The 27,773-nt window shown below is 46.3% G+C and overlaps 2 protein-coding genes across 17 annotated transcripts in view; one reads left to right on the forward strand and one right to left on the reverse strand.

The window, feature by feature from the left end:
- LOC141548335 (uncharacterized) overlaps window positions 1-27,773 on the reverse strand; it is a 360,889-nt gene that overhangs the window by 305,433 nt on the left and 27,683 nt on the right. The gene's annotated exons all lie outside the window — the stretch shown is intronic.
- Window positions 255-27,773, forward strand: part of ITIH6 (inter-alpha-trypsin inhibitor heavy chain family member 6) — a 49,129-nt gene continuing 21,610 nt past the window's right edge. The window contains exons 1-8 of the mRNA XM_074277618.1: window positions 255-441; window positions 1,029-1,169; window positions 3,960-4,031; window positions 4,124-4,353; window positions 15,395-15,549; window positions 17,634-17,744; window positions 18,455-18,702; window positions 27,486-27,655. Coding sequence (XP_074133719.1) covers window positions 255-441; window positions 1,029-1,169; window positions 3,960-4,031; window positions 4,124-4,353; window positions 15,395-15,549; window positions 17,634-17,744; window positions 18,455-18,702; window positions 27,486-27,655 — 1,314 coding nt within the window. The remainder of the gene's footprint in view (window positions 442-1,028; window positions 1,170-3,959; window positions 4,032-4,123; window positions 4,354-15,394; window positions 15,550-17,633; window positions 17,745-18,454; window positions 18,703-27,485; window positions 27,656-27,773) is intronic.

Below are 27,773 nucleotides of genomic sequence, written 5' to 3' on the forward strand. Positions count from 1 at the left end.
CAGAACACCATGTTTCGTTACATGATCCACGTGGGCTGGAGCCCCACAGTTTAAGAAGGCCACGGGTCTTGGAACACTGTTTCCACATCAGCCCTCTCTTCCCGGCTGCCCTTAGTAGTGCCTGGGGAGGCTCCTGGCCAGGGGGGCAAGTGCACCAGCCTTCCAAGTCTTTCCTCCACAGTGAGCAGGAGTAAGCCGGCTCTGGAAAAGCAGAGCAGAAAGAACCATTGGCAGTGTCAGACTCTTTCCGCTAGATGGCAGCAGAGCATCACAAATGGTACCCAAGACTACACCAGCAGGAGACAGAAGCACGGTTGCTTGGGCTGGCCCCGCTGCTGGGCATCTGGTCCTGGGCCTTCCAGGCTTTTGTTCCCACAAAGAGGAGACAAACCCTGGGTGTCTGGGGGGGCACCCTGCCCTGTCCTCGACATCTGTCCACGGGTGACTTCCTGGTTCAGGGGCCCTCCATTCCGGTTCTTTCTGACCACCCCCGCCCCACCCCCATCCCACTCCTGGGTGTCCGTGAAAACAAATATGGCACCAGAATTATTTAGGGCAGCTGGGTCTCCCTCCGTGTCAATTTCAAAATCAAGCTCAAGGGCGCTCAGGGCCCTCCCCATGTGGCCAGTCCCAGCCTACACCCCAGCTTCCCTTCACAAGGCTCCCCTGCCTGTGCCCCTAGGCCATCCCACCCCTCCCCCAGCTTGGGGAAATCCTGGTCACCCCTTAAGGCCTGGAAGAAATGCTTCCTCTTCTAGGAGGAGGGAGCAGAGGAGGCTGCCCCGGGGGGCGGGGGGGGGGGGGCTGGAAGGACTGCCACAGAGATGGAGTGGCGGGTCATGGCAAGCATGGGGAACAGGCCGAGCTGCACGGGTCAACCCGGTCAATCCGAGGCCTCCAGAAGCATTCACACCTCAAGCAAATGGGCAAAATCACCAGAGAGGCCCGTCTGCTGCTGAACTAGACCTGAGCAGGGGCTCCGGCGCGGGTCACAAATGGAGATTTAACTTCAGCGTGGCCCTCCTCAGACAGCCGGTTGTTAAACACTGCCAGCACCCCAAAGGTGGCCGGGCGCAGAAAGCCTTGGGGGTCTGCGAATAACCCGGTGGCTCTGAGTGCCAGGGATCATGGAGAGGGCCAGAACTCTGGAGAAGTGGACTTCAAACAAGGTATTTGTAATGCCGGAGAAACTGAGGCAAGAGAGAGATTAGAGAGTTTTTTAATATTTTATTAATTGGAGAGTTTAATTGACTGGACAGGACTCTCGTCTCAAAGTATCCAGTGATGAATGGGGGAACGATAAACACTTTTATAGCTCTTGAGACAAAGGGAAGGAAAAAGAGCGGGAAAATTAGAAGCCTTTTCAGGATGGGGGGGGGGGGGGAGTTGTAAATTTTTACTAAAAGCCAGAGTCAGGATGTTTGAATAACAGAAGTCAAGATGTCAGTGAAGTGTCCGTGATAGTCTTGTTTCTTGGAATATTTTAGAGGGTCAGTGTCATAAATTCTTGGGGGCAGAAGGAGCCAGGAGCCAGGAAGTCTGATCTGCTCCTCATCTCCCAAAGACAGTTTATAACCTTAGAGCAAATGGTCCTCAGTCTTAATGAACCAGGGGGGTTTTATGACTTAGGGGACTGAGGCAGAACAGCTAAGGAAGCTGAGATAGAACAATTCAGGGAAACTCAGTCAGCACAAGGAGGGAAACTGAGGGAGACCGGCTCAAGGAGACTGTGGCACAACATGTTAACTCAGAGGAATTGAGGAGATAATGGTTCTCTAGGTCACACCTAATAGTGTGCTGCAATGACGTCATTACAGTAAGGTGTAAAGGGCCCAGGAGGACCGGAAGACAGGCGCTCCCTCACTGGCCGTCCTCCTGCTGGCTCTCCTGCCTCCTGCACTAAGAGCAGGGCTGGGCCACAATAGAGACTCTAGACCATTCTCGCCACAATAAAGACTCCAGGCCATTCTCGCCACAATAAAGACTCCAGGCCATTCTCGCCACAATAAAGACTCCAGACCATTCTCGCCACAATAAAGACTCCAGACCATTCTCTCCACAATAAAGACTCCAGACCATTCTCCCCACAATAAAGACTCCAGACCATTCTCCCCACAATAAAGACTCCAGACCATTCTCGCCACAATAAAGACTCCAGAACATTCTCGCCACAATAAAGACTCCAGACCATTCTCGCCACAATAAAGACTCCAGACCATTCTCGCCACAATAAAGACTCCAGACCATTCTCGCCACAATAAAGACTCCAGACCATTCTCGCCACAATAAAGACTCCAGACCATTCTCGCCACAATAAAGACTCCAGACCATTCTCGCCACAATAAAGACTCCAGACCATTCTCGCCACAATAAAGACTCCAGACCATTCTCGCCACAATAAAGACTCCAGACCATTCTCCACAATAAAGACTCCAGACCATTCTCTCCACAATAAAGACTCCAGACCATTCTCGCCACAATAAAGACTCCAGACCATTCTCGCCACAATAAAGACTCCAGACCATTCTCGCCACAATAAAGACTCCAGACCATTCTCGCCACAATAAAGACTCCAGACCATTCTCGCCACAATAAAGACTCCAGACCATTCTCGCCACAATAAAGACTCTAGACCATTCTCTCCACAATAAAGACTCCAGACCATTCTCGCCACAATAAAGACTCCAGACCATTCTCTCCACAATAAAGACTCCAGACCATTCTCGCCACAATAAAGACTCCAGACCATTCTCCACAATAAAGACTCCAGACCATTCTCGCCACAATAAAGACTCCAGAACATTCTCGCCACAATAAAGACTCCAGACCATTCTCTCCACAATAAAGACTCCAGACCATTCTCGCCACAATAAAGACTCCAGACCATTCTCGCCACAATAAAGACTCTAGACCATTCTCTCCACAATAAAGACTCTAGACCATTCTCGCCACAATAAAGACTCCAGACCATTCTCCACAATAAAGACTCCAGACCATTCTCGCCACAATAAAGACTCCAGACCATTCTCGCCACAATAAAGACTCCAGACCATTCTCCACAATAAAGACTCCAGACCATTCTCGCCACAATAAAGACTCCAGACCATTCTCGCCACAATAAAGACTCCAGACCATTCTCGCCACAATAAAGACTCCAGACCATTCTCGCCACAATAAAGACTCCAGACCATTCTCTCCACAATAAAGACTCCAGACCATTCTCGCCACAATAAAGACTCCAGACCATTCTCTCCACAATAAAGACTCCAGACCATTCTCGCCACAATAAAGACTCCAGACCATTCTCTCCACAATAAAGACTCCAGACCATTCTCGCCACAATAAAGACTCCAGACCATTCTCGCCACAATAAAGACTCTAGACCATTCTCTCCACAATAAAGACTCTAGACCATTCTCGCCACAATAAAGACTCCAGACCATTCTCCACAATAAAGACTCCAGACCATTCTCGCCACAATAAAGACTCTAGACCATTCTCGCCGTGTCTGTCTTGCTGAGGCCAGGGCCCGGAGCGGGCTTCAGAGATGGCCCAAGAGCGCATTTAAGGGGGCTGAGCCACAGGGGCCACCGAGGCCGCTGCCTCCTCACTGCCCAGGGCCGCACAGGGGAAGGGGAGGGAGAGGGGGGATTAGGGCCCCGGACAAAGGGCCCTCCCCGGCCACTCCCCGTCTTCCGCCCTCACATCCCAGCCCCCCCCCAGTCCCAAGGGGGACAAAGAGCACCCTGGCGCCAGCGCCCGGCTCTCCACTGCAGACTGGCAGACGAGGACCATGCACGGCGGGAGGGAACCAGAGCAAAGCTCCCCGAGGGGCTGCGGGCCCTGTCCAGCTCCCGCCCGCTGACTCTGCCCTCTGCCAGCCCTCCCACCCCCACCCCCGGGCCTGAGCCCGCCATTCCCAAACCTACTTTGGGCTCTGCGGGGCCCACCCCCCTCAGGACGGGAGAGGCCTGGCTGCCAGGCCCGACAGGACTGCGCCCCACGCTTCCCTCCTGCCCCGCTGCAGCAGGGTACGGACCCTAGGCGAGTGGGGGCTGGGAGGGGGCGCCGGGAGCCGAGTTTGGGCATCATGGGAGTCTTGCCCATGGGGATCTCCGCCCAGCCCCGGCAGGAAGGTCCCCTGGTCTGCAGAGGCTGACCCAGGGCCACCCAAGCAGCGACGGGGAGCAAGCCCTGGGGAGCACCAGGCCGGCCCGAGAAAGGGGACTCGGGGCTGGCTCGTTGGCCACCCCCCCCCCCCGCTCCTGCCTGGCAGTCCAGGGAAAGGGGGAGCAAGGCCACCGTCCCAGCCTTCCCCGGTTCCTGTCTCCCCAGCACCGGCAGGAGCCCAAGGTGGGGGCGGGGAGGGGGGAGGGGAAGGGGGAGAAACATCTCGCTCCCCCTCCCTATGGCTTCCTCTCTCCCCAGCCTAGCTCCTTTTCCTACACATTCCGCCCTCGGCCCGTGGCTCCGAGGACGGAGGAGGGGTCCCCTGTGCAGAGAAGGGCAGGAGGAAACCGTGTGGGCTCGGCTGCCCCCCCCCAGCCCCGGCCCCGGTCCTCGGCCCCTCTGCACTGTCCACGCGGGCAAAGGGAGGAAGCCCAGCTCCTGACAGAGAAAGCGGCCTCCGGGTCCCCGCATGGATCCCCAGTCCCGGGGTCTGCAGCGGCACAGGGGAAGGGGCGGCAGGGGGGGCGTGGAGGGCCAGGCAACTCCCCCCCACCGAGCGCCATCGGCGGCAGAGAGGGGGAAAGCGCGGCCGGCACCGGCCCCCTCCTCCCCGGGCCCTCGGCCCCCATCTTCTCCCCCAGCCCTTCCCCCTTTTCTAGCATGTTCCACGCTCCGCCATTGGGCTCCCAGGAGGGGAGGGGTGGGAAGAGGGAGGAAGCAGCCCCAAGAGCCTGGAGGAGGAGACTCCTCCCTCTGCGCCATCGGCTGGGCCAATGATGAGGGAGCGCACCCCCTCCTGGGGGGGGGGAATCCGCCCTCCCCGCCCCTCCTCCTTTTCCAGCATGTTCCATCTTTGTTCTTTGGTAGGAAACATGGAGCCCCCGTAAGCCTTCTTTACCGGCCGGGAGACTTCGGCCCCCGGGAAAGAGAAGGGCGCGGAACCCTCCGAGCTCAGCCACCCCCGCCTCCACCTTCTGCGCCTGCTCTTTATGCTTTGCCATTAGCAAGGCGAGGGAAGGAGGGAGGGGGAGGGGGACACCCTGTGGCCGCTGTCCTTCTCTTCCCCCCCCATCCCGCAGCCAGTCCCTGGCACAAAGCAAGTCACCCCCCCACACACACACACACACACCATGCCTGGTTCCCCGATGGCTCCTCCTCTCACTGTCTGCAGCAGCACAGGGGAAGGGGAGGCCCGAGGGGCCCGAGAGCCGAAGGCCGCCCGGCTCTGCCCTCCGGCACCTGGCAGCCGCAGAAGGGGGGAGCGCCGGCCCGGCCCGGGTGCCTCTGCCGGCCTTCTCTTCCCCCTTCCTTCTTTTCCTCACACTCCATCCTCTGGTTTTAGCCCCTGAGAGGGAAGAGAGGAGACCTGCCCTGTAGCCCTTATTAGCCTTCCCAGTGGGAAGTGATTGGAAAGCAACATGATGGGTGCCCCAGCTCTGCTGTCCCCCCACCTTCCCTTTTGCAGCCTATTCCACCCTTTTTCATTGGTCTACAAAGAGGAAGGGAGAAGGGGAAGAAGCAGGCCCTGCAGACACTCTGTGCAAGGAGAAAAGCCTAGAAGGGGAGAATCCCCCAGCCTCACAGACCCTCCTCCCCAAGCCTTCTCGGCTCCCCTCTATTCTCAAGCTTCGCCTGCATTTTCTGATATTAAGTGGGAGAGGGAGGAAGAGCTTCTCCAGTAAGTTGCCCTTGGGCATCCTCCCCATCTCCCCCTCCCTTAAACATTAGCAGCAAAAAGCGCTCCTCCGCACAGCAGCTAGAAAAGAAGAGGGAAGAGTGGGCCTCGGGGCTGGTTGCCTTGTCAGGTTCCTCCCTCCTTAGTTGCCAGCCATCATCTTCTTCTGGGGGGAGGGAAAGCCATCAGGGTTAAATGACTTCTCCAGGGACACATAGCTCATAAACGTCAGCATTCACATTTGAACTCAGGTCCTCCCCACTTTGAAACATTGTGCCTCCTAGCTGCCCTGCCCCTCATTCTCCAGCTGTTCTCAAAGTGGTCTGTGGACCCGGGGGCGGGGGCGGGGGAGGGGGGGGGCCCTGAGACTTTTGCAACTGGCTTTCTCCCCTTGTTTCCCTAATTGGGGCCATTTCCACTCAACGCCTGCTCCCACAGAATTCCCATTCTACTCCCCCTCCCCCAACCTATTTCTTGTTCTCCAGGTAGCTTTAAAATCCTCATTGTCCCTGAGGGTGTCATCTGCTGTGTGTATCCAAGCACAAAGACACATCTAGGTAGAGACCCCAGATTCTAGAAGCTTGCCTGGCACATAGTAGGTGCTTAATAAATATTTCTGACTCACTAAATATCTGCGAACAAAAACCAGGTGATCCATTAGGTAGCACTGTGACCTTGAGCAAACCCCTTTCCCAGCCACCCTCTCACTTTACTTCTCCCTTAGAGAGAGAGCGTCTCTGAGGACTCCTGCTCTGATGGTCTATAATTGCAAGAGCAGAACTTTGGGATTGCCTGGAACATGTGATTGTCCAATGATGGCAGGCTGAAGGGGAGCCCGAACAGTCAGGGGACAGAGGAGGTTTTGATCGAGTCTACAAGGGTGGGAGCCACATGACTGACCAGAACCCATCCAACACACCAGGAGGGGATGGACTGAGCAAAGGCGGGGTGGGGTGGAGGAGCCAGAGTCCTGATGATCACAGCCCAGAATGGAGACTTCTCTGGCCAGAGTGGAGAGCGCAGAACAGGAAAGGGGCTTGCTAGGTACACTGGCATTGGGATCTGCTCTTTGCCCCAGGCCCTTGAATTTGGACTTGTCTGGCAGCGACCATCCTCAAGGCAGCTGCCCTTAGGACTCGACTCCTGTCCCAATTAGGAAGCATTTCAGCTAAAAGGGTAGCTGGGTCTAACTGGCTCCACAAGATTTACCATGTGGCCCGCCTGGGATAGGTGCCGGGAATATGGGAATGAGATCATCCCAACCACCCAGGAGCTTCCAGTCTCTTCCTGTCTCCTGACCAGTGTCCATTTCTGTCTCACTTGGATATCTGATCTCACCTCCCAGCCCTTTGCTTGGCCCCCAAGTTTCTGGAGATGTCAGTGCCCAGATAATGGCTGGTGCCCGGTCTCCTTGTCTTAGCCTCTGACTGGATACAGGTCTTTGGATCAGGCCTCCTGGCTTCTTCCTGCAGACACCTCCAAAACCTTGGGGCTCACTGGCTGCACTAAACTTTAAGGCCTGCAAGTCTCTCTTAGCTCCTGGGATTTGGGGTCTGTGCAGGCTTTGGATATTTGCTTGTCACCATCTTTCCTGATGCCACAAATGGCCTTCCATCTCGACTCTCTTGGTCTCTACTCATCTTTGATTCAGAACTCACTATTCCTTACAGCCCTGGCCAAAAGGCTAAGAGTCTGGCCTTTTTTGCCATCGATTTTTTAACCAACTATTGGCTGCTTTTACATGGAGGAATGACATTGTAAAAACTTGACTTAGAAGGAGATGGAAGAATCAAGGGCCCCGACACCCAGAATAAAAGACCATTGCAATCGGGCAATCCCAATAAACTTTGGATAGAAATTGGCTTCTGGGTCCAGAAAGAAAAAAAAATAAATCAATATAATGTGTGTTGACTTGCATTCAATCTCCATAGTTTTTTTCTGTTTGCTTATGGAGTCCCAACTACTTCACACTATTGTGACTTCACATAGTTCTAGAAATGCTGGCTCTATCTAAGAAAAGAGAAGAAATGGAAAGATAAATATGAGCCAGGAAAGGCCGAGCCTGACCCGTGTACGAAGAACCCACAGAAGCATTTCCTTTGGCCATTTACCAATTGGGAAATGGCTGGATAAATTGTGGTATATGAATATTATTGTTCTATACAAAATGAAGAACAAACTGATTATAGAAAGGCCTGGGAAGATTTACACAAACTGAGGCTGAGTGAAACAAGCAGAACCAGGAATACATTGTACTCAATAACAGCAAGATTGTGCCATGATCAATTATGAAAAACTTGGTTCTTCTCAGGAGTTCAGTGATCCAAAGCAATCCCAATAAACTTTGGATAGAAATTGGCTTCTATGTCCAGAAAGAAAAAAAAAAAAAACTATGGAGATTTAATGCAAATCAACACACATTATATTGATTTATTTTTTCTGTTTTTTTCCTCTCCCATGGTTTTTCCCTTTGGCTCGGATTTTTCTCTCCCATATGATTCATAAAGCAATGTCTATTAAAAAAATAAATTTTTAAAAATGATTCCCAAAGAACTATGGCAAATAAAAATGACTTAACTGAAACTAATCATTCTAAGGCCACATGGAAGACTTAAAGACATAATGTTGAACCAGAAAAAAAATCTGTCTTCAAGAGATACAAGCCTTCTGTTATGTCTAAGCCCTTCTTGGAGGTCACAAACAATCACAGAGCCTCAGCTCTGAGGAAACCAAAGGGAAGACACTTACTAGCTGTGTGAGCCTGGGCAAATTATTTTACCTCTGTTTGCTTTAATCCCCTGGAAAAGGTAATGGCAAACCACTCTGATATCTTTGCCAAAAAAAACCCATAAATAGTATGGCCATGGGTCACAAAAAGTTGGACATGGCTGAACAACGACTCAATTTAGCAGCATGTTCGGTATATCCTTGCCGAACACCTTCTCCCTGCTATAATGAAGTCAATCTAATTCTATTAAATTTTGAATAGCCTTTGAGTATCTTATTTTATTTAAATATCTAAACTGAAGCCACCAGGAGATTGGCCTGAGTCAGACCAAGACTCAAATGGTCTGTGGCCAATCATTTGGCTGATGGCATAGATTCAAAGCCACCTATATCATATTCTCTTTCTGCTTAATTAAATCACAATCTGGTTTCTGTAGCCTTATAGAGAGCAAAATTCAAGTTGATAAGGGTTACCAAGAATAGAGTTATCTGGGCCTCAACCAATCTATAGGATCCAATGAGATTTGAGGACTTTGTACATTTAATCTTGGAGCATAATGAGATTTCCAAATGAGGAGTTTCCTGGGGAAAGCACCCAAGATGGAAAATTCCAGAGAAGTCTAAAAGCAGTGGAGCTGGTGGGAAATGGGAAGAAAAACTATTTTAAATCTTCTCTTTAAATAGAGGTCCTGTACTAATACATTGTTGGTGGAGTTGTGAAATGATCCAATGGAGTTATGAAATGATCCAATCATTCTGAAAAATCATTTGGAATGTCTATGAAATTGTGCATACCCTTTGATCCAGCAGTGTCACTATTGGATCTGTATCCCAAAGAGATCATAAAGAAAGGAAAAGGATCCATATTTGCAAAAATGTTTGTAGCAACCTTTTCATAGTGGCAAGGAACTGGAAACTGATTGGACACCCATCAGTTGGGGAATGGCTGAATAAGTGATGGTCTATGAATGTTATGGAATATTATTGTTCTGTAAGAAATGATCTGCAGGATGATTTCAGAAAGGCCCAGAGAGATGTGAACTGATGCTAGTGACATGAGTAGAACCAGGAGAACATTTTCCACAGCAACAACGAGATTATGTGATGATCAGCTGGCTCTTCTCAACAATTAGGTGATTCAGGCCAATTTCAACAAACTTGTGCTGGACAGAGCCATCTGCATCCAGAGAGAGGACTGTGGGAACCGAATATGGATCACAACATAGTATTTCTACCTTTTATTGTTGTTGTTGTTATTGGCTTGGTTGTTTTTTTCTTTCTCATTTTCCCCCTTTTGATCTTGTGCAACATGATAAAGGCAGAAATACATATAAAAGAATTGCACATATTCGACCTACATTGGATTGCTTGATGTCTAGGAGGAGGAGGAAGGAAGAGGTACAAAGAAAAATTAGAAACACAAGGTTTTGTAAAGGTGAATGCTGAAAATTATCTTTCCATGTATTTGGAAAAAAATGAAAAACTATTATTATTTTAAAAATAAAAATAAATAAATAGGGGTCTTGCTTTCCTGTCATATGGTCTAGTCAGAGAAGCAGAAGGGACAAAGGAAATGTGAGGATTGTGCAGATTTAACCTTGCAATATAAGAATAGCAGATATTTACCCAATGGAAGAGATTGTTGAAAAACAAACAAAAATGACAAAAATCACAGGATAATTTCAACAGATGAAGAAAAAGCTTTTGAGCAAATATAACACTCATTCTTATACTATCTAAGTTAATTTATTTATTTGATGCCATACCAATCACATTATGAAGGAATTAACTGATAGTGGTTGAAAAATTTAAAAATTCATCTGGAGGAACAAAAGGTCAAGAATATTAAGAGAACTGATAAAAGAGAAATAAAAAGGAAAGGGACCTGGCAGTACCACAGATCCTCAACCATTTTATAAAGCTTTAATCATCAAAACAATTTAGTGCTGGGTATTTCTATCAGTAGAAAAAATTAGATCACAATATGATCAAATAATACAAGCACAAATTAGCACACAGTAACCTAGTGTTTAATAAGCCCAAAGATCCCAGCTATTGGGACAAGAAGTCACAATTCAATACAAACTGTTGGGGAAAAATGGAAAGTAGTCTAGCAAAAACTAGGCCTAGAAAAAACATCTCACATCTCATATATAGCAAGATAAACTCAAAATGGGTGCAAGGTTTAGACATTAATGGGGATATCATAAGTCAGTTAGTAGAGCAAGGAAGATATTCCTTGTCAGATCTATGGATGGGAAAGAGTTCATGACCAAATAAGGGATGAAGTAAAATAGGTCATTTCAATTACATAAAATTTAAAAGGTTTTGCACAAACAAAACCAAAGCAGCTAAAAATAAAGGAAAAGCAGAAAAGTTGGGGGAAATTTTTGAACTACATTTCTCTGACAAATGTCTCATTTCTAAACTATATTAGGGAACTCAGTCAAATTTTCAAGAATCAGAGCCATTCCCCAATTGACAAATATTGACACATAAAAGTGGAAATATATGAATGGGCAGTTTTCAGAATATAACCCAAATTCCAAAAGCCACCGGTATGGGACTTTTTGCTCATGTCTTCATGAGGGGTGGGGCAGAGTTGGGGAGAGAGGGAAAGAGAACTCTTCAATTTTATTTTGAGTTGTTTCATTCTTGTTTCATTCTCTGGAAATCTCTTCAGTGTCTCTGGGTTTCCAGTGCTTTTGGCTTACAGCTTCAAGAGAGAAGATGGACAGTGTCAACCCCATTCTGATTGCTAAAGGAAAACACTGAGGAGAAGTTGACGTGATTGGAACTGGCAGTCTCCTTCATTTCTCTATCTCCAGTTTGCTACCCTGGAGACATGAAGGAACTTCCCTCGGTAAGCTCTAGGTCAGTCTCTGTCTCTGTCTCTCTGTCTCTCTCTGTCTCTCTCTGTCTCTCTCTGTCTCTCTCTGTCTCTCTCTCTTTCTCTCTGTCTCTCTGTCTCTCTCTCTGTCTCTCTCTCTCTCTGTCTCTCTCTCTCTCTGTCTCTCTCTCTCTCTCTCTCTCTCTCTCTCTCTCTCTCTCTCTCTCTCTCTGTCTCTGTCTCTCTCTCGCTCTTGCTCTCGCTCTTGCTCTTTTGGTTGAGCTGGGTCACCACTTCCAAAGAGAGAGCTCCTTCACTCTGTGTTGTCTGCTATTTAGTTTTCCATGTATACTTTCTCCGATTTCAAATAGGATAAATGGGTTTTCTTTGCTATCTGCTATGTGTGTACATTATAGAGTTGACATCTTGTGGGAAAGGGGTCAAGTCTTAAATATAAAGCTTGGAGTTCTGCTCTCCCCAATTAATGAAACAATGATCAGAAGTTGGACTGAACCTGAAAACCACATCCCCTCAACTAATAATAGTTAAGGAAACAGATAGATATAACCCTAACCCAGTCCTTCCCCATTCCTTGAGAACAGAGTTGCCAAGCATCTGTCACCAACCACCTGCTTCTCTTCCTGGCAGGAATTAAAGTCTAACTTTGGAGAAGAGGCTAGAAATGTCTATTCTGTCTCTCTTCAAGCCATACCAAGACACCCCCATACTACATGTGAGGGAGAGCCCTTGCTACAAGAGGAAGACACAAAAACTACCATTAGCCATGTAAAAAAGTACTCTAAATCAAGCACCGTTGCGCACTAATTGGTTTAACTGGGAATTGGTCCAGCCATTCTGGGAAGTAGTTTGGAACTATGACCCTCAAATTTCCTGCACTGTGTTTATATACCCTTTAATCCAGAAATCGGGTTATACCTTAAAGAGATCAAAGAAAGAGGGAAAGGACTCATATGTACACAAATATTTATAGCAGTTCTTTTAGTGGTAGCAAAAAAAAAAAAAAAAAAAAATTGGAAACCAAAAAGATGCCATCATTTGGAGAATGGTGAACTGTGAAGGTCCGGCGTAGCTCCTCTGAAGGGCTCAGAATCAGTCCTTGTCAAGATAAGCAAAAGTCCTTGCCTCACGTTGTGGGTGCCAAATTGTAAAGGTCCGGATTTGTAAAGGTCCTGTCGTCTCTAAGTTGTCCTTGGGGACTGCCGGTCCTGTTGTCTCTCAATTGTAATCCTTCTCTGGGAGGAGATCTCTTTTCTGTATAATCTTTTCCTCTGTGTGCAGGTTTCTTGGGAGGCTTCTGGAGCCTCCAGCCAGAGAGAAGGTAGAATCTCGAATCCTCTTCTTCCTGAATCCTGGCTCTGAATCTCCTCAAGCTTCCCTGAAGTTCTCTCAGGACGTCTTGTCCTTCCCCAATCCAGACTCCTCCTCCAGGCCACCGTCCCAACTCTGGCCCAGACTCGCCCAGACTCGACTCCCTCCTTGCTCAATGTTGCTCTCTTTTATCCTCCCAGAGAATGGGCGTGTGAAAACTCAGGGGCTTGTGGGAAAATTACTTCAACCAATGAACTTGCTCGTTTTAAAGGTTGTGTAAACTCCTTTTCATATGTAAACTCCTCCTCAGAAGTTAAAAAGGGGTAAACTCCCCTTAAAGGCCTGAACCAAAGGTGTGAACTAGAGAATTGTTAAGTACCGACTTAGCACTTATTAAGAACCTAACAGTGAACCACTTATGGTATATGTATGTGATAGTTATACTATTGTAGGAGAATGAGAAGTCTCCCCTTCTCACTATTGTATACTTTTATCACAGAAATTTGCTGCAAAGCATTTTTCCCCAGTTGCCTCTTTCCCTTCCATTTTTGTTTTTGTTTTTGTTTTGCTTCATTGATTTTGTTTGTGCAAAAACTTTTCACTTTTCTGGGATTCTTCTTATCTGACATGGTTGTATAAATGCTAGTGGCAGCAACAAGACAGATACACAAACATAGAGGAGGGTGCACTGAGGGAGAGACAGGGAGAGACATTTGTAACGTGCTCTCCCGGCAGTTACAATTACTAGTCTGTCCTAGACCCACCAGAGTACCTTTGACCACTGTCCTTTGCAGTGTGAACTCTACCCGGCTCACCTCCTCTGAGGCCTTCAAAGGTCTCTGGCCACAATCTCTTGAATCTATAGCTTAATAACCGGTAGCGCACTCAAGAACAGCCACGTGTAATCTTAAAAGCCTTTATTATATCTACTCACATAATGCCCTAACTGATGCCCTGACTTGTTGGTTCCCTAGTGAACACCTGGTCAGAAGACCCACGTGTTCACTACCAAAATCCTTACCTCTTTTGGCTACCCATCTTGGCTTGGCCACCCAGGCTAGGAAGCCAGGGTGAAGAACGCCAGGTTAAAGAGGCCGACAAAGCACAAAGCGGACAGAAGATAGAGAAGAAACCAGGAGGAGGCGGAGTGGGGGAAGGAAAGAGACAGACAAATATAAAAAGGGGTATTCTGAAAAAGACTCAGAGGGAAGAGGAAAATACCAAGAGGCTTACAGAAAAGGATAGGTGCAAGACCAAGAAGACAGAGGAGAAGCAGATACAGAGAAATAGACAAAGATGGAAGAAGCAAGGAGGATAAACTGAGAGGAAGACAAGAAAAGGGATCCAGGAAAGATGCAAGAGGGGGAAAGCTGGGTAGAGTGAGAAGAGATATATTAGAAACAGAACAGGGTAGACTGAGATAATAGAAGAGGAGACAAAAGAAAGCTAGAGAGAAGAGGAAGACAAAGTGAAGAGGTTTCAGCAAAAGAAAGACCGCGACGAGACAGATAAAAACAGATAAAGACAGAAAATGGTGGACTGAGAAGGAAGGACAGCAAGAAAGGGAAGAATACAAAGAGACAGACACCAAGATTGGTAAAAGGGAAAGCTGGGAAACAAAGAAGAGAGAACATGGAAGATGGGGGGAGCTATAGGGAATTTGAAAATGAGGACTAGAGAGAGGGGGGAAATCAAGGGGAAGAAAGAGGAGGAAAATAGCAGGGAGAGGTTGAGAGGAGATATTCAACATAGTGGAGGCTAGTTCGGGAAAACCAGAAGTTAGGAGGAGGAGACATGAAAGGGCTATTCATAAAGAAAGAGAGGAGACCAAGGTGGGAAGGAGACAGAGGTGCGAGGGCAATATGAGCAGCCGGGGAGAAAAGAGGAAAACTGAAGCGGATCCAGAGCCGGTGCCACCGAGCTACACAATCCTCACTTGTCTTGGAATGAAAGCTTCATTGAGAAGGTTTTGGCTTTTTCTCTCCCACCCTCCTAAGAGAAGGGAGGATCAAAGGAAAATTCCTGTAGGATTCCAAGTGGAAAGGGCTTCTTTAAAAATGTGGTCTGTTCCAGTTTCTGCTTTTCAGAGCCTTCTTGGTCCAGTTCAGAGAGGCTGAGAGAATGAAGCTTCCCAGGGTCCAGAGATGTCTTGGCTTCAGTCTGGCGATATTTGTTGCTCTGAGCTCCGGGCAAGTCCCAGGGAGCCCCCTGGCCCACAGAGAGGTGAGTACACAACCTCCGGGGCCTCCAAGGACCTGACACACCTCAGCAGAGACAGAGGCTGAGTGGAACTCAGATCAAATCCCCACTGACCCACTAGTCGCCTGTGCTCTCGTATATTGTGAGGAGACAGAAACCTAGATCATGGTCAGTGGAGGGAACCAAAAAACTACAGGAATCTTGTGGAGGGATGAATGAAGTGCAGCTCCCTAGCCCTGCCCCCTGGGGTCCTGACCATTCCTAATATCCTAAGACTCTGGGACCCAAGGATCCTGGGAGCTGAAGGAACAGAGAGTTGAAGAGGAGGCCAGAGGGTGTCTGGGAGGTCAAGCCTCAGATTCTTTAACTCCTTGGGGTCTGCGAGTCCATTCCTTGGGGCCATGGCCAGGGTGATGGAATACCTCCCATACGACTTCTCCAACCTAAAAGCTTCTGCCTTCTAGCTTCCAGTGACCCACTTCTCCATCCGCTCCACCATCGTGTCCCGCTACGCCCACACGCAGATTGTGTCTGTCATGACCAACCCACACTCAGAGGCCCAGGAAGCCATCTTTGACCTGGATCTACCCAGTCTGGCCTTCATTTCCAACTTTACCATGTGAGTGTCTGGGGAGAGGCTGGCGTGGGAAAAGGGAATCTGACAAGCTGGGGGGGACAAGGATGGGCAGTGAAATGAAAAGGACAAATTCAGTTCAGCACGTAGTTTCCCGTGGGTAAAATGGGGATCGTGATAGCGTGTTACTCCTAGAGTTGTTGTACCACTATTGTTAGATCATATCTGTATCTCACTGTGTAAACCTTAAAGTACTAGTTATTAGGGGCAGCTAGGTGGCACAGTGGATACAGCACTAGCCCTGAAGTCAGGAAGACCTGGTTCAAATCTGCTCTCAGACACTTAACACTTCCTGGCTGTGTGACCCTGGGCAAGTCACTTAACCCCAGCCTCAGGGGGAAAAAAAATCAATCCCAAAAGCTGTGGAGACCCAAAAGTACTTATTATTATTATTATTATTATTATTATTATTATTATTATTATTAACATGATTTAGAGAAACTAAAGAGCTTACCACAGTAAAGAGAATATTTAGAGCCCAGGAAGACATAACAGCCATCTTTAAACAACTCACTAGAGGAATTAGCCATAAGGAAGAATTGGGACCAACAGGAAGAAGTTCAAAGGGGTGTAATTAGAAGGAATAGCTTCTTAAATGGGCTGTGTGAAAACAAACAAGATGCCTTCAAAGGCAGCAAGGTATCCATAACAGCTAGTATTTATATCTCACTTTAAAACTTACAAGTGCTTTACATTTGCAATCTCTCTACCCAACGGGCAGGGATCCCCATTTTACAGTTAAGGAAACTGAGGCTGAGAGAGATGCAGTGACTTGCCCAGGGTCACACGACTAGGAAGCATCTGAGATTGAATTCAAACTCAGACCTTTCTAACTCCAGGTCCGGCGTTCTAGCCATTAAGCCCAGTGGCACAGAGCCTCAAGATTTTCAAGAAGGATCCAGATGGACTCTCTAGTTGGAGATTCCACATCTTCCACGATCCTTTCTAACAGAGAGTCCTAAATCTCCTGAGAGGGAACGCTCTCACAAGCCCTTTCCTTCTTGAAATCCTTTTCCTGAGCTCTAAAATGAGGGATGGGACTATGGGGTTACCCCAAGGTGTGCTCAGCCCTGCCAGCCTAGGATCCTAAGTCTCCTGCCCCGGCCCCCAGGGCCACAGGTCCATACGCTCTACAGAAATGAGCCCATTGAGTTAGATGAGCTCATCTCTCCAGCCTCTCCCTGGCCGGAATCTTAGGAACCTGTGACTGGCCTGGATGGGGTGGAGGAAGCAGGGGAGGAAGGGAGAAGAAGCCGAGAGAAAGTGTGGGCTCTATTGGAGGAAGGCCTCGAGTGCCAAGGAGAAGGTCACTGTTCAATTGGGTGAAAGCAAATACAGGAGATTTTCAAATAAACTCCATTCATCTGTCCCCTCTGGAAGGAAGAAAGGGGAAGAGAAGCCTGCCCCCATTGCTGAGAAGTTGTTTTTCTTCAGTTAGCAAGGGTTTTCCATGCCCTTGAACTCCACGGACAGAGTACTCTTTGTGTGGAAGCCAGGGACCTGCGTCTCTGGTCAGGGAAGCACACACCCTGCAGACACCTCCCCCACTTCCAGGGCCAGCAACAGAGAGACGGCTGTTCTGGGCCACCAGGAAAACTGAACCAAAAGGGTATTCTGTTTCCTAAGGTGACATAGACCATTAGCGGATGAGAAGGCAGATGGAGGAGGAGACAAGGGGGGACCCAAGAGGAAGAGGGATGGAAGAGACAGAGACAGAGAGAAAGAGAGGGAGGGAGAGACAGAGACAGAGAGATACACAGAGAAAGGAAGAGATAGAGATAGAGAGGATGGAGAGACACAAAGCCAGACAGGTGAGAGAGACAGAGACAGAGAGACAGGCAGAGAGAATCAATAAACATTTATTAAGCACCTATTATGTGCCAAGCACTGTGGTCCTGGTTGTTCCTTCCCCTGGGTCTGGGAAGCAAAAGTGGAGGGTGACTCACTTGGGCTGTGAGCAAACTCCTCTGCCTTCTTCTGAACCTTAGCTGGTTACTCTCCCAAACTCCTGCCAACTCAGAGACCCCAGGAAGCCCCGGTAATTCCTTGATTCCTTCTCTCCTCATTAGGATCATCAATGGCAAAGTCTACGTAGCCGAAGTCAAAGAGAAGCACCAGGCTAAGAAAATGTACGAGGAAGCCAGGAAACAAGGGCAGACAGCTGCCCACGTGGCCAGCCAGTAAGACTTTCCAGATCCCTCCTTCCAAACTGGCAGTCCCCTGAAAGCTGTCTTAGAGTAGGCTTAGCTTCTCCAGAGTCCAGGTGGCCACCACTGGGCCGGTAGGCCATCGATTTGCATGCCCCTGGCCATGCTGTATCTCTGTCGCTTCCTTCACTTGGCCCTCCCAAATGGAGGATCCTTGCCCTCCCCCTTTAAATGTTAATAGGTAAATACAGAGTGGGGAAGGGGGGATTTGGGGACTCTTGCTTTTCTAAACGAGAGGTCTGAAAATCAGCTCCTTGTTTTTCTAGTTCTGATGGTTCTTCGTCCAAGGGGTGGGGAAGAGAGGGGGTCTCCCCCTGGCCCTTCCGGAGCCCAGGTAGCCACACAAAGGCACAAGGGCCAGGTGCCATGGTCGGCCTGAGCACAGAATTGGGAACTTTTTCAATGATGAAATCAACCTTTAAGTGCTCAGGCCGTAAGGTGTTAAAGAATAGGAGTGACCGGGTGAAGAGCTGCCTAATTAAACGGGTGCATGATCCCACACACCAGGTGATGATCTGGAGAGCAAAATGTGGGAAGAATGAGCAAATCCCTAAGTCTCAGGACGCTGGAGAAGGAAAAGGAAGGAAGGAGTGAACAAAGCTGGTGACAAGCGGACTCAAGGAGTCCGGGAATCAATAATGGTTATTTCTCCCACCACTTTCCCCTCATCCCTCTATCCCCAGAGACGATGAGGTTAAGAAGTTCAAAATTTCCACAAATGTAGCTGTGGGTGGAGAGGTGACATTTGCCTTGACCTATGAGGAACTGCTCCCTCGCCTCCTGGGGAAGTACCAGCACGCTGTGAGCGTCAGACCAGGCCAAGTGGTGTCGAATCTTAGCGTGGAAGTGACCGTATCGGAGAGGACTGGCATCGACTATGTCCACGTGCTGCCCCTCCGGACCAGCCACCTGCTGACTAACGCTGTCAGAGGTAAGTGCCAACCGGCCTTGACCACCCAGGCTCAAGCCAAAAGGGAGGCCCATTTGGCCACAAAGTGGGAAGAAGGCAGAGCCTCGAGGTTTGGAAAGCAAGGAAACCAAAGTGGCCCTGGTGGTTGGATGGAGAGGGTAGGACGAAGGTCATTATGGTCAGTCTGGAGAACATTTTCTAAAGCACCAGTAAGCTTGAGAGGGAAGAGGAAACAATTGTTACTGGAGGGGAGGGGTGGGCCTGGCAGGGCTATACTTCTAGGCAGAGAGAGGCAGCTCCTGATGGGCGTCTGAGGAACGGGCACTTGGGCGCATTTCAAGTCTGGGACATGAACGACAGTGAGGATGAGTGCAGGCTCCCAGTTGCCCTGTTCGATACTCTTCTTCTGTTCTTCTTCGGACACTGAAATGTTTGTAATGGCAGAGAAAAGCAAAAAGGAAGCGAAACGATTCTAGAATCCAGCTGAGGGAAAGGGACTGGTGGCTGGAGGGGGCCACGTTTGTAGGGTCTCCAAGCCAAGGGAAAGGGAGCCAAGCAGTGCTCCTCCCTGATTCACCCAGGTTCATTTTAGCACTGAGGAGGAAAGCAAGCTACCTTCATAAGTGTGCTGATTCCAGCAGAAAAATCCTCTCATTGGCCATGCGTATTTCTCATTCTGCATTTTAAATCCATCTAGTCTCTGACAAGAGGTGGGTGGTACGGTTGATCTCAGGGCCTCTGGATTCATGGTTCTTCATGGTATTGACCAGTTCTAACGTCTTTCAAAGTTGCTTTCAGGGTAGAAACCATCCTTCCTAGCTCTGCTCTCCCCACTCTGCCTGCTAGTTTCCATTGGAATTACCCATTTGGTACTATTTTACGGTACAATAATATTCCATTACATTCATGCACCGTTTTTCGCCATTTCCCAGTAAGTAGACATCCCTTTAGTTTCCCAGTTGGGGTGACCACAATTGAGCTGCTATAAATATTTTTGTAACTATGAATTTTTTTCCCTTTCTTTGACCTCTTTGAGATTCAGGCCTAGCAGAGACATTCCTGAATCAAAAGGTTTAGTGACTTCAAGCATACTTAGCCATTGCCTTCCAGAATGGCTGGAGCAATATTTTGATTAATCTTTTGGTTGACGCTGTAGGATGTTCTAAACAAATACGCATATCATCTACAAAAGCCATCATTTTTCCCTCTGTCTACATTAATTCCTTTGATTTTTCTTTCTTATCTTATTGCTAGAATTAGTACTTCTAGGACTATGCTAAATAGCATCAGTAATAAGAAGGACCCTTGCTTTGCCTCTGATCTTAATGGAAGAAACCAAACTGATCTGTAGTGCTATGGTGGGTGAAAGATGAAGTGATTGTGAAAACAAAGATTTGGTCTTCCAGTACATCGATTCATTAAGCAATGCTATCCATTGCCCAGCGAATCAGGACCAGAACCCTTCCTCAGCTTAGGGCGGGACCCTAATTATGGAGAAAGACAGGTTTTTATACATTAAAAACAATTAATCAAATGAGGTCAATATATTAAAAAGAAAATATAATATTAAGTGATTTGATTTCTAATTGGATGAAAGATCAGGGTCTTTCCAAGTTGGAAGGAGGAGAGGAAACAGATGCAATTTCCTGAATTCGGAAAAAGAAGGTATCTCTAAACAATCCCTCCATCCCTTCCTCTCTTCCCTCCTCTCCCCCCTCCCTCTCTCCTTTTTTTCCCTCCCTCTCTTCCTCCTTTCTTTTCTTCCCTCCCTCCCTCCTTCCTTCCTCTCACTGATTGACCAATGAAAGGTCCCAGACCAAGTCCACTTTGTCTTTGTTTTGGTGGTGATCGCCTCAGAGTAAACAGCGAGTGTTGCTGTTTTGCCAAAACCCAAAGAGCTTCCCCTTCCAGATGGATTCCTTTTTTCTTTCTCTTTTTACTGACTAGATAAAAGCCATTTTTTGCCTCATTTCTTTCTTACCTAGCCTCAGTCAAATTGAGATCCAAGGTCTCCCATCCCGGCCATTCTTCAGTTGTCTTGACACTGCCTGGCTGGTTCCAGAGGAGATAGAGGCAGGTGACGTGGAACAGCCCTCCCTCCCTCAAATCCAATTCACTTGCATTTTACGGGGTCACCTCCCTGACATCCTGGTCGTCTTCAAGAACGAAAGACAAACTATTATAACATCAATAAACAATCAAAGGAAGGCAGAAACGATAACTGATTGATTGCCATTGAGCAGATTTTCGGATTACACGTATGAGTTGCTTGAGCTATACAATTGTGAGAAAACTCCTTGTACTAGTCTTTAGATCTGGCTGAGTTTCTGTCAGCATAGCCGAGGTCCTTGATTAAGGTCTCTAAATCAGAGGGAGAGGTGGGCCAGTTTTCCAGCCACACAGGACTAGGTACAAATAATGCAATAAGGTTTTCCCCCAATTCTCTAATTGAATAAATTTCTCTCACAAGACAAAATTTAGACCATCATTTAATCGAAATGGAGCTAAGGTAGCTCCAGAATTGGGTCACAAGGTGGAGTCAGTGTGGTCACTTAATTCCCACAATTCACTACTTGCTGTTCTAATCCTCTCAATCCTTTCATTTTATATAATGTTTACTCTTATGTTTAGATAGATATTATTTACGATCTTTAAAAAAAAAAAGGTCCATTTATTCGTATGTTTCTAGCGTTTTCAAAGGAAGCAGATATTGGATTTTTTTTGGATAGCTTTTTTTCAGCAACTATTTGTATTATATGGTTCTAATTATTTAAATTGTTAACATGATTTATTACACTAATAATTTTCTTTATAGTGTGTGAGGATCAAATGAAAAAAATATTTGTTATATTATCAGAACATGGTAGCTGGCACGCTATCCAAATGCTTATTTCCTTCCTACTTCTCATTTCCCCCGGTCCTTATGTTGAACCAGCCCTGAATTCCTGGTATAAATCTAACCGGTCAAGAGTGTACAATTGTCCTAATATGTTTTTATAGCCTGCCCGCTAACATTTTATTTAAAATGTTTGCATCAATGCTCATTAGGGATATTAATCTGTAGTCCTCTTTCTTTGCTTTATTTCTCCCGGGTTTAAATCAAGAACACAGCTGTGTCATTTGTATCACAGAAAAGGATTGGAAGGGTGCCTTCTTTACTTGGTATTGCAAATAGTTTGTGTAATAATGGAATTAATTGTTCTTTGAATGTCTGTTAGAATTTGTTTGTGAATCCATCTGGTTGCAGTCTTTTCCTTTTGTAGTTTGTTTATGGCTTATTCAATTTCTTTTTCTGATATTGGGTTACTTGAAGAGTCGAGTTCTCCTTTTTGCTAATGTAGAATTCTATACTTTTGTGGGGGCGGGGAGGTAAGTGTTCACCTATTTCTTCTTAGTTAACAGTTTTGTTAAATTAAAATTGGCCAAAGTAGTTTCTGATGATTTCTTCTGCAACTGCTGTGTACTCCCCTTCAACTTAAAGTGATCCAAGGCAATTCTAATACATTTTGGATGGAAAATGCCATCTGAAATCAGAGAGAGAGCCTGAATGTGGATCGAGGCCTGCTACTCTCACTTATTTTTTATTCTGGTTTTTTTTTTCCTTTCTCGTGGTTTTCCCCTTTTGTTCTGATTTTTTGCTTCCGGTATGATTCATGTAGAAATATATAAAAAATAATATACATGTATAGGCTAAATTTTTTTAATTTAAATTTTTAAAATGTTTTTTAAAAGACTCCATAGAGAGTCATGACTGGCAATTTAAGAATCTGAGCTCTAGAGAATATGCTAACCTCCCACTACAGACAAAGAAGATTTTTGCCTAGAGCCCTTCTCCCACTAGTGAGATCCTCCCCTTGAGTGTTCCCTGCTGTGGAACCACCCCCTCTCTGCCCACACACTGCCTCATGTTACTCTTTGTACCTACCCTGGCTTGTCTAGCTCAGGGTTGGGCGGAAAAATAATCCACAGGTTATTCTTATTTCTTTTTAGACTAGTACAATTCAAAACCTCAATAGACTGTTTGCTACATCATAGCATGTTGCCATCTACCCACAATCCCCCTTTGTTGGCATCTAAAGTCCTTCACCACCTGACCTTTTTTCTATTTCCAGCTTAATTATATATTAATTCCCTTCACACAAACTATGATCTAGCAAGGCTGCCCAACTTGCCATTCCTTACACAACGCCCCATCTCCCAACTTTTGCAAGGCTGTCTACCATTCCTTGTCTCCCTCCTCACTTCCATCTCTTAGAATCCCTAGATTCCTTCGACACTCTTTCTGAACTCCACTTTCTACATGAATCCTAATTCCTCATCCTTCTGGCTCCTAGCAGCTCCCCCAAAATGATCTTTAGGGTATCCAGGGTTGGGACCAAACCAGTTCACACTCTCTCACACTAGCTGATTATTAGCGTCAAGGATGTGAATTAAACTTCAAAGTATGGCGAGCGCATGATTTACTCTTCGTCACTTTCTAACCCCACTTCCATTTCTATAATTTGCTTGTGTCTATTCTGTACAGCCCTATATCTGTACGTGTTGCTCCCCCTCCTCACTAAGCTTAAGGAAAGAAACTGTTTTCAATTTGGTTTAGTTTTCTGATTGATTGAAAGGCAGAAAAGCAGAAGGAGTGACTCCAGGCATGGGGAATGGCTTGTATGAATATTGATCCTACTACTGCGACTGCTATTAGTACTATTACTATGACTAATAATAACAGTAACTCTCACAAAGTGTTTACTATATGTCAAGTGCTTTACAATTATTATCTCATTCGATCCTCATAAAAAAATTCAGGGAGATAGGTGCTCTGTGATCTCTGTTAAGGAAGGGGAGGGGGAGGATAGAGCACCAGCCCTGAAGTCAAGAGGACCTGAGTTCAAATCTGGTCTCAGACATAACACTGCCTAGCTGTGTGGTCCTGGACAAGTCACTTAACCCCAGTTGCCTCAGGGGGAAAAAAAAAAAAAGGAAATGGGGGCAGAGTTATGCCCAGTGACTTGCCCAGTATTGCACAACTAGGAAGTGTCTGAACTTAGATTTGAACTCCAGGCCTAGCACTCCATCCACCGTCACTTTACTGGGCAAATTCATGGAGACTGCAGATAGAATATCAAGTATTGGGCCTCCATAGATAGAAATATAATTTTGCTAGAAGGCCAGATTTGTTTTTTGTTTGGTTTGTTTGGTTTTTTTTTTTAATTTTCTGTTTATTTAAAAAAAATGGAATAAAGATTTTAAAAAAATGAAAGAGAACATTGTCATGTGTCCAGCAGAACACCAGGGAGGATTCAGAATATATAACAATAAATTTCCAGTTCAAGAAAGGCTGTGTAATAGTAGAAGAAATTGTATTCATGAGTGTCCATTTTAACTTTGCTTCCTTATAGGTTGTTCTTTTCTTCTCTGCTTCATACTTGTTTTACCCTTTCATTCCCTCCCCCACTTCCCCTAAGCAGGCTATAGTTAAACAGAAATATATGTAATAGATATATAGATACACACTGACACACACTGACCCCCCCACATATATATCCATATATATACACATCCATCTACAGACCCTAGTACGTGTACATATATCTACATACACACATAGAGTAAACATGCATATGTATCTACATACGCTTGGACACACACACACACACACACACACACACACACACACACACACACATTTGCCTACATGTAAACCTGCATCTAAAACAATATTAGTACAGCTGCCATATAATGTAGATTTCTCTCTTGAGTGAATCTTTAAGTTTGACTTGGTCTGAGATTTTTGATTACTAGCCATACTTTTTTTTCCTAATAAATTTGACCCCTAATCCTTCTTGTAGTATTTGTGTATATCAGTTCTTTCCTATCCCTGCTAACTCTTCTACTTTAATTCTGCTCCTTAACTTGCCTCACTATCACTTACCTCCCCCCCACCCATGAATCCCTCCCTTGTCTTCTTCACCCACTCTCTGTGTCCCTCTCTGCCCATCTTCTTCCCTTATTTCTTTATAAATTTTGGAGAGTGCAATACCTCTCATGTATGTTGTGTACTCATATGTAGTGTTGCCTACTTAAGCCATCCCCGATGAACAGGTTTTTTTGAACTATGAGCCCTCCTTCCCCCTCTAATGTCTCTGTGTCTATTCTTCCTCTGCACCTCATTTTTATAAATCTCTCTTTTGAGCTACCCAATTGCTGATGTCAGTCTTAAACATATGTGTGCATTCCCATGTAAAGAGACCTAAACAATTTCTCCATGTTGAGTTCCTTGAAATTGATCTTTGGTATTAGGTTTGGGTTTGGTTGACAGAACGTCCTAAACATCTGCAAGTTCATTGAATGTCCTTTTTTTTTTTTTTTTTTTTTTTTTTTTTTTCATTCAACATTATGGATATTTTGGCTGCAGGACTAGTTCTTTTGATTGGCAGTCTATATGATTCCAGGACCCGTGATCTTTTATTGTGGCTGCTAATAAGCCCTGTAGCCCCAGCATATTTGATTTATATTTTTCTTGTTTCTTGAAAAATGTTCTCTTTGATCTGGGGATTTCGAAATTGGCAATAATGTTCCTATGTGTTTTCCCCAAAGGATCTCTTTGAGGTGGTGTGGTAAGCAGATTTTTTTCTATTTCTACTTTCCCCTCCTGTTCTATCACTTCAGAACAATGTTCTTGTAGTATTTCTTGCATTATTGTGTCCAGGTTCTCTTTTTGGTCACAGCTTTCAGATAGTCCAATTATTCTTATGTTTTCTCTTCTTGATCTGTTCTCTAGATCTGTTAATTTTCTGATGTCTTGCATTCTGTTTTGTTATTTTTGGTCTTTTATAGCTTCACTGGCTCCCCCTTGCCCAAATGTAATTTTCTTTCTTTCTTTTTTTTTTTTTTTTCTGAGACAATTCTGAGACTTTGGCTCTAAGCTTCTCAGACCTGACATCAGGATACATTAGGAGAAGTGTTCATCTTCTGTCAACCCAAAAATTGAGCAAATTTGCCCCTAGAAAGAAGAACATTGCATTTTTAAGTGACTTGCCCAGAGTCACCTAGCTAGGAAGTGTTAAGTGTCTGAGAGACCAGATTCGAACTCAGGTCCTCCTGACTTCAGGAGTTGGTGTTCTATCCACTGTGCCACCTAGCTGCCCCCCAAATGTAATTTTCAAAAAGTTATTTTGTCTTTTAAGACTCTGCATCTCCTTTTCTAGTTGAGTAACTTTTTATAATTTTTTTCTTGGATGGTTTTTATTTTTATTTTGTTTAGTTTTGATTTTTAACACTCTCATTGATTTTTAAATTCTTTTTTGTGTTCTTCTATAAATTCTCTCTGGGCAGAGAGTCATTTAATGTTAGTCTTTGGGGTAGAAGGGTTTTTTTTTTACTTCAGTATCCTCCTCTGAAGATAAAACCTGATCTTCCCTATTGCCATAGTAAGTTTCTATGGTTGAGTTCTTTCTTTCTTCTTTTTTTAAATTTTTTTAATGAAAGTATTAATGGAAGGATCTCTAATTGTGGGGTGGGGGATGGTGCCTGTAGCTTCACTTGAGCTCTCCCCTCTAACCTGGAACCCCAAACCAAAAGCTCCCCCTTCCAGCAGTGTTTCTGAGCCTTTACCTTTGCACTCCTGGTGTTGTGCTTCCTCCTCATCCAGGGCTCCCTTTCAGCAGCATAGCTGGGCCTGTGTTACCAATCAGCTGAGGTTCCCTCAATCTCTCCAACTCATTGCCCAACTCCTCATGCTGTCCCAGAGGTGAAAGTTTCTGGGGTTCCTGCTGAGGTTCCAGCCAAGCCCAGCTAGCCCCAGGGGTCCCCACTTGGTGTTTGTGCGGAGCTAGCCTGGAGCTGTTTGCACTTCACACAGGTTAATCCCTTTCTTCAGATTTTCTTGAGTTTTGTCTGGAGGACCCCTATTCTGCCCAAGTCTTCCGGATTTTTCAGGAATCTAGATTCACTCTGATGCACAAATGTGTTCTCTTTGTGGGAGAAATCTGGAGAGCTTGAAATTTACTGACCTACTCCACCATCTTCCCACAATCCTCCAGGGGAAGGTAGGATTTGTACAGGTTGGAAAGGAGTGAGGCTGGAGGGGAGGGGACACTAGCCTGTGGAGTCATGAAAGGCTTAGAGCAGGACAGTGGCAATGGTTAGGAGAGTGAAGAGACTTGGACAGGAGATAACTAAGGGAGAGTCAATGTTATCAGTCATTTGGCCTGAGCTAATTGCTATGACTGTGAAAGGACTTTGGCTCTAAGCTTCTCAGACCTGACATCAGGATACATTAGGAGAAGTGTTCATCTTCTGTCAACCCAAAAATTGAGCAAATTTGCCCCTAGAAAGAAGAACATTGCATTTTTTCCTGGGGACAGAACTCAAAGAGGACTTCCTTCTGTGGGTCCTTGAGCCACAGTTATTGGGTTTTACAAGGAAAGGGGAAGGCCTGGTGGGAGGAAGGGAGGAAGGGAAGAAGAAAAGTAAAAAATGAAAACTCCCCACAGGGCAAAGCCCAGCTTCAGGGAACCCTTGGGCCTATGGGAAGGTGTGGGAAGGATGAGATTCACCACCCCACATCTCACAAAATGGACAGAGAACTAGATGGGCCATCTAGCAAAGAGTTCAGACTCAGGGAGGGCTAGAGAACAAATGAAGAGGGTTCAGCATTCAGGGGCAATAGCCAGAGTCAAAGGCCAAATGAGGACCTGGAGAGGAGGAAATGGATGAATGGAGGACCACCCTCTCTCCTTCTAGCCCTTCCTTCCTTAGGCCTGGGCTGGGTGGCCCCTTTCTTCCCATCATTGATCATCCCCATACAGGTGAGGCTGACTTGCCAACATCCACCAGGATTGAAAAAGAAGAAACCTGTGCACGGATCACCTTCACACCAGCACCAAGCGAACAGGCTGCCTACTCCAGCCGGGGCATCATGGGGGACTTTGTGATTCAATATGATGTGGCTATGAAGGACGTCATTGGTGATGTACAGGTGATCTTGGCCCCCAGTCGGGAACGCACTGAAGGCATCCTCCTGCCTGTACTTAGCATCCACATTGAGTCTTGAGCGTGTTATCACCCCTCACCTTGAGAGCGTGATCGCCCCTTCC

Source organism: Sminthopsis crassicaudata, chromosome X, assembly GCF_048593235.1.
Source record: "Sminthopsis crassicaudata isolate SCR6 chromosome X, ASM4859323v1, whole genome shotgun sequence".
NCBI classification, from domain to species: Eukaryota; Metazoa; Chordata; class Mammalia; order Dasyuromorphia; family Dasyuridae; genus Sminthopsis; species Sminthopsis crassicaudata.